Source organism: Colletes latitarsis, chromosome 8, assembly GCF_051014445.1.
Source record: "Colletes latitarsis isolate SP2378_abdomen chromosome 8, iyColLati1, whole genome shotgun sequence".
In the NCBI taxonomy this organism is placed as follows: Eukaryota; Metazoa; Arthropoda; class Insecta; order Hymenoptera; family Colletidae; genus Colletes; species Colletes latitarsis.
This window is the reverse complement of record NC_135141.1, coordinates 6,786,777-6,794,013: the sequence shown is the minus strand read 5'-3', so window position 1 is coordinate 6,794,013 and position 7,237 is coordinate 6,786,777. Positions and strand designations below refer to the sequence as shown.

Here is a 7,237-nt window from a genome sequence, read left to right as displayed (position 1 = left end):
ATACAACAGCCACAAAAGCTAACATACCATCGCTGACGAGCATGAACGTTGAAGGGAATGAAACATTAACACATAAACCAAAAATCCAATCGAAAGGTAACACAGCACATAAGAGAAATAGAAAACGATTATACATGCCATCGGAAAATTCGCTCGTAACCTCAACACCAGTTCAATCGAAGCGGGAACGACTGAATGTCACGTCAAACGATTCCCCGGTTCCGCCTACGCCAATAAATACATTTCCTGATATACAATCGATCACAACCAACGCTGAAGACGTTTACGAAACTTCTGTCGATGAGTCATTTGCAACATCTATGAGGCATCAACTCCAAACATCCGAGGGACAACAAACATTTCGCAACCATTTCGGTCCGTTGGGGCAAAAATACATGCATGCAATCCTAAGTGGTGATAGGGATACAACCATGGACTATGTGTACGGTGTATACTTTGACAATAGTGGAACGATGCTTGGGGATAAGGCTTTTGATATGGACAAGGACAATAATATAATCATAGATGGTATAAGATATGGAGGAACCCCCGGTCTTTATGAACTTATTTTCAAGAGAATTCCCGACGACGCCATATACACAGATGCCGATAAACAAAAATACAAAAGTATACTATTGACAACAAATGCTCACAGACGTGGCCATAACGCCCGAAATCCCATAATGGGTAACAAGGGATACAAGTATAAACATGTAATTGCACCGCTACTACCCCGTATATCGACCAGTAAGGCAGGGAAAGGCCTGCTGGCTCCACAAGTCATGATGGTAAATGATAACAAGATCGATTTCGTGCACTGGGACGATCCCAACGAGCTGGTGGATCGATTCCGTTTGTTGGAAGCGTCGCGTCAGGCGGGTAATAACTCGCATGACCATGAAATTCTATCGATTATCGAGGAACTTCGCGAGGTAGGCCTCATTATAAATTAAACAGCGCACCGATGATGTGCACTGTATGCAATGAGATGCCGATCAACAAATTTGGGGTATCGCTCGAGAAGAGTGAAGCAGCTAGAATGGACTATTACAAATGGAGCGGTTTGCTTCGAAATTATATGCGAGATAACGCTCTTTGCGTGGCCGATGCCGACTTTGATGCAATATCACGCAAGATACGATGCGTAGCACAGCCCGCAGCCGACAGCGATGCTGTCAGTAAACTATATTTGGAAAAGAGCATTAAACTTTTGAGAGAGCAGCAGGAAAAATTGGAGAGGAAGCTGATTGTATTTCAGAGAGATATGCTAACGTTGCAAAACAGTGTTCAAAAGATATCGCAGACATTCAATCCTATCCCACAGCAGAATTGCGATGGAGAATCATGCGAGATGGTTGAACTTGCCCAGAATTATTTGGAGACGATGGGAAGCACATAATGTATGTACACGATAATTATCGCATCATTTGCGTCAAAGACATCTCTGCGATCAAAAATGCAACCAATATCGAAATCCAAGAGTAATGAAAGCCATAGTCTCAAGAAGCGGCAACTTGTTGAGGAATTGCATGCTCCAGCTCGAAGACATTTCTCGCGGAGACACGTCATAGTGCATGGATACGACGATCTGTGGCAAGCTGACGTTGTAGAAATGCGTCCATACTCGCGATTCAACCGAGGTCATCACTATATACTCACGGTCATCGATGTGCTAAGCAAGTATGCATGGGCGGTGCCGCTCAAGACTAAAAGTGGTGCTGAGGTGACTAAAGCGTTTGCAAAGATATTTAGAGATCGACATCCGAAAAATTTGCAAACCGATCAAGGAAAAGAATTTTACAACGTTGATGTGCAGAAACTCATGACAAAGCATGGCATTAATCATTATTCGACGTATTCGGTGATGAAGGCCTCCGTCGTAGAACGTTTCAATCGAACTTTGAAGAACAATATGTGGAAACTGTTTACGCTCAATGGAACCTATAAATGGGTTGACGCACTACCGTGTCTACTTGCAGAGTATAACGCACGAAAACATAGAACCATTGGAATGCATCCTTGCGATGTTACCCCTGTGATCGCCGATAAGCTGCTAACCACAGTGTTTGGGCTTCGGTGAGTCGGCCAGGGTTATGACACAGACCGCGTTTTTCGTCAAGGCCAGCATGGGCAAAATATCGTGGAGTTTCGTAAGCAAAGGAACAAAGTGTCATAAACTTGGTCGGCGCAGGCAGTCTCGAATGGTTGCAACTCCGGCGGACTGTCAGATAACCCGCACGTGCTCGGATTCGTATACCTGGGCCTCCCTTGTTTTCCTCGATAGTTTTGCACACGGGCCCAGGGACTGACGCACGCGGTGGAAAATCCCCGGAGTTGCCAAACGTAGCACTCTCCGCCTTGGACGCCAACGCTACGCTGGCATCGCTGCACCCCCGCCACGAGTGGTGACTTTTTGGCGAAAGGGGGGTGCAAGAAACCAGCCCTTAAAATCGGCTGAACGCCGTGATTTTGCGCTCTTAGTTCTTCAACTCTCATCGCGGTTAGTATTCTTGTCAACTAGAGTTAGCGATCACGTGTAACAGGAGTTGTTAATTTTGAATAAACCAGTTCCAAATCAGTATTTTGGTTAGTCCCCTGATCAACAGGGGTGGTCCTTCGCAGTCATAGTTACTAGTCGGCACTCCACGTGCAATTTTCAAAATCCGAACGAAATAGACAACCACGGATAAAACATTGGTCCTTCGAGCCGGATCATATAAGAACCGCGCAGTGTGTTCTGATGACTGGTCAGTGCCACGCAGCAGTAGCCATCGAAGACTCGATAGAACTCTATAGAAGATACGTGATCCCGAGAAGGAGTTCCAACTGCGCTCAACCTTAGAAGCCAGGATCCTGAGATCGGTGGCAAGCAGCATCCAGAGTGGTTCGGACGGGTCAACATTTTGGACATCGTCACCCCTGGACGAGATAGAACGCGCCGCCGATACAGCAGCAGAAGTATCGAACGATACTTCACCTGGACATCGAGACATCCGGAAGCTGTGGGCCACACACTGGACGCAGTATCCTGAGTCGCAGCGGACAGACGCAGCGCAGCAGAGCAACATCCAGGAAGGTAGCAGGCGACGTCAACGTATGCATCGCCACCCCTGGACGAGATAAGACGCTCTGCTCTGACAGGACGTTTCAGCGACTCCTCCTTTCCGTAAGTCCATTCTTGTATACTTCAATCTGTGCTAATCGCACTTAAAATGGAAGGTTTGACAGCACTCATTCGCGAGCGCGGCCAGTTGAAGGCCACCTTGACGCGTTTCGCGAACTTCTTCGAAACATCGGCAAGCGTGACTCCCATAGACTCATTAGAAAAGCGTCTTAGAATAAACGAAACAGTGTATAATAAATTCGATAGTGTTCAGTCAAAAATAGAGCTAGCGGTTGCGGATACCCAAGACGAGGCCATACATGCGGCTTTTAGAGACACGTTCGAAACCACGTACTTTGACCTGATGGCAAGAGTAGAAGGCTATATTGCTAGATCGCGCGCGTCCGCTCAACCATCGCCTTCGCCTAGCACAGCGTCCGCGCCGACGGAATTGCCAGCTACCCCGCAACTCCCCACGATCGTGTTGTCCGAATTCAATGGGGACTACAATAACTGGCTGCGTTTTCGTGACACGTTCGTGTCATTGATCCACCAGAATCCGTCATTATGTAACATTCAGCGTTTTCATTACTTAAATTCAGCATTAAGGGGGAGCGCGGCTCGCGTAATCCAGTCATTGGGTGTTTCTGACGAAAATTATAGATTAGCCTGGGAAACGCTAAAAAATAGATATGAAGACTCTAAATCGCTTATATATCACCACGGTAACACTTTGCTGAACCTACAATCTGTTCACAAGCAAACGCACACAGCCCTTCGCGACTTAGTAGATAACGCAAATAACCATGTACTAGCATTAGGCGCGTTAGGCCAGCCAATCAGACATTGGGACACGTTGCTAGTCCTGATTTTGTCGCGGAAGTTAGATGTTGCGACACAAAGGGAGTGGGAAAAGCGTTCCCTTATATTGACAGAAACCGCAACGTTTCGAGACCTCGTGGAATTCATTGAAGAACAGGCAAAATATCTTGAACGGGCCCCAGCAGGCAGGCAGCCTGCAGGTAGCGATCCGAGACCCTTGCACAAATCGCTCGTTCACTCCAAGCCTCAATCCAAATTGGAGTACGTAGCAGCACACGTGGCCAATATGCAAACTCAATGCATATTGTGCAAACGTGAGCACTCGCTACAACATTGCGAAAGATTGAAGGGCATGCCTCATTCGGAGATGCATGCTACCATAAAACAATTACAAGTGTGTTTTAATTGCCTGCAACAAGGCCATCAAATTAAAAATTGTACGGGAGGCGTTTGTAGAAAATGCGGGAAAAAACATAATACCTTGTTGCATCGAGAATAGGACCATTCCGCGGGATCAGAGCCTTTCGCTCGAAATTCGGAAACCGTTGCGCCCACCCCAACATCCGCGACCTCCTGCATCTCAAACTTGGCCAACAATATTGGCAACCATGCAGTTCTATCAACGGCTATAGTTTATTTAGAAGACCACAAGGGGACCAAACATGAGTGTTGCGCGTTGTTAGATTCAGGATCACAAATCAATTTCATAACGGAGGCACTGTGCAAGCGATTACGCCTTCCGCGCTCGAACGTGGAAATGACGGTCGGCGGGTTAGGTAGAGCGGTCAACTCTATACGATCAATGGCACAGGTAGCCGTGTCATCGAGACACAATAGTTTTCGGACTAACATCCCATGTTTCGTTCTAAAAACAATCACCGAAGACATGCCGAATATCCCGATTGATCGGGCGAGTACGTTGACTCCACCGGGGATGCAACTAGCGGATCCGAACTATGCCAAATCAAAGCCAGTTGACATGCTGATAGGTGCAGGACTGTTCTGGCAGCTTCTGTGTATCGGGCAGCAGAGAGCTGAGGCAGTAGGCTTGGTTTGGCAAAAGACAAGATTAGGTTGGGTTTTGGGTGGACAGTCAAATTTAATAGACCATAGACCGCGAACTAGCACTTGTCATGTTATTTTAAACGCGCAATTGGACAATAGTTTAGCACGATTTTGGGAATTAGAAAACGTAGCATTGTACAGGGACGGACCGTTAACCGACGAGACAAACGACGCCGAACAATACTTTCGACAGACAACACGACGTAACGATGACGGCCGATACATAGTTAGTATCCCATTTACAAATAACATCGACCAGTTAGGGGATTCGAAGGCTCAAGCTGAAAAACGGTTAGCAGCCATTGAGCGCAAACTAGCCCGACAACCCGAGTTACGACGGGAATACGTCGCCTTCATGCACGAGTATGAACGGCTCGGACACATGACTCGACGCGACACACCGACAATTAGCACTACCCTGAGATATTACCTGCCTTATCATGCAGTTTTCAAGGCTGCTAGCACCACGACTAGAGTTAGAATAGTTTTCGACGGATCGGCAAAAACATCGTCGGGTCTGTCACTAAATGACACACAATTAGTGGGACCGACCGTACAAGATGACCTGTTTTCCATTGTGATTCGATTCAGAAAGCACAAATTTGTACTTTCTGCAGATATAGAGAAAATGTACCGGCAAGTGCTCGTCCGACCAGAGGATCGGAAATACCAATGTGTTCTGTGGCGTTCATGTGTTGACGGCCCGATCAACACGTACGAATTAAATACGGTGACATACGGTACGTCTTCGGCCCCATTTTTAGCCACTCGCGTTTTGCACCAGATAGGATTAGAATATACAAAGCAATCGCCTCTAGCAAGTCGTGCGATAATCCATGACTTTTACGTAGACGACTTGCTAACAGGATGCGAGACAGTAAAGGAAACACTGGCATTAAAGGAACAGCTCACGCAAGTACTCGGCCAAGCAGGTTTTCAGTTACGAAAGTGGGCATCAAACAAGCCCGAAATATTGCACAATCGATCTAGTATAGAAAGGGAAATCAAATCGCCCGAAAGGGATTCCAAAATATTAGGGTTGATATGGCTCTCTGGCAATCACAATCTTTAATCGTATCACCAAACGTACCATACTCTCTGAAATCGCTCAGGTGTTCGACCCACTCGGTTTAATAGGGCCCGTGATTACAAAGGCCAAGATCCTGATGCAAAACTTGTGGCAGCTGCAGTTAGGTTGGGATGAAGGTGTAGATCAAGACCTTCATACTCAATGGTCAAAGTTTCGTACAGAATTGAATCAGGTCAAGACAATGACAATACCGCGCCGTGTAATATGCGACAACGCAAGGGTGATAGAACTGCACGGGTTTTCGGACGCGTCGGAAAAGGCCTACGGTGCGTGCATCTACCTGCGGTCGCTCGACGAGACCGGCAAGTACACGGTGCGATTACTTTGTGCAAAATCTCGGGTCGCTCCATTGAAGGCAACCACCCTTCCGCAGCTAGAATTATGCGGACCCCTTTTGCTAGCTCAACTAGTCCAACGAGTCCGACACGCGTTACAATTAAAACTAAATTGCGAACATTACTGGACAGACTCCACAATTGCCCTAGCATGGATCAGAGGTCAGCCAAATCGTTGGAAGACATTCGTGGCGAACCGCGTGTCGGAAATTCGACAATCCACGTCAATAGAAAACTGGCACCATGTAGCTTCGGAAGACAACCCTGCCGACATGATCTCACGAGGCACCGACCCCATCACGTTAAGGTGTGCAGACCTTTGGTGGTCTGGCCCATCATGGCTGTTACGAGAACAGCACGAATGGCCTTCAATAGAGACAATCCCGGATACAGTGCCGGAAGAAACCAAACGCGTCCTCGGTCATGTCGCAACACCTAACTGCCCGACGGACATCCTGTCTCGGTTTTCATCCTACTCGACTCTTCTTAGAGTGGTAGCGTATTGCAGGAGATTTGTAGATCGGCTGAAGTTCAAAATGCGTCAGAGAAATACACATACCGCCATTCAAACCAACTCCGCTCATTCAAAGCAACCCTTTTTAACTGCGCGCGAACTATTAGAATCAAACTGGCACAACGGGAGTGTTTCAATCAGGAAATCAGCGATCTACAAGCGGCCAAACCGCTAAATCGAAATAGCAAACTGATCGCACTTAACCCATGTCTCGATTTAAAGGGTTTGCTCAGGGTGGGCGGAAGACTCGAAAACGCTCCTATAGTTTATAATCAGAAACACCCATTGATTTTACCCTCGGATCACCC

General features: G+C 47.1%; 1 protein-coding gene across 1 annotated transcript; it reads left to right on the top strand.

Annotated features, from left to right (window-relative positions):
- Positions 1 to 3,212: 3,212 nt before the first annotated feature.
- Positions 3,213 to 4,424, top strand: LOC143344559 (uncharacterized). The gene has a single exon (XM_076770725.1). It carries the CDS (start codon positions 3,213 to 3,215, stop codon positions 4,422 to 4,424), a length of 1,212 nt encoding a protein of 403 aa, XP_076626840.1.
- Positions 4,425 to 7,237: the final 2,813 nt, after the last annotated feature.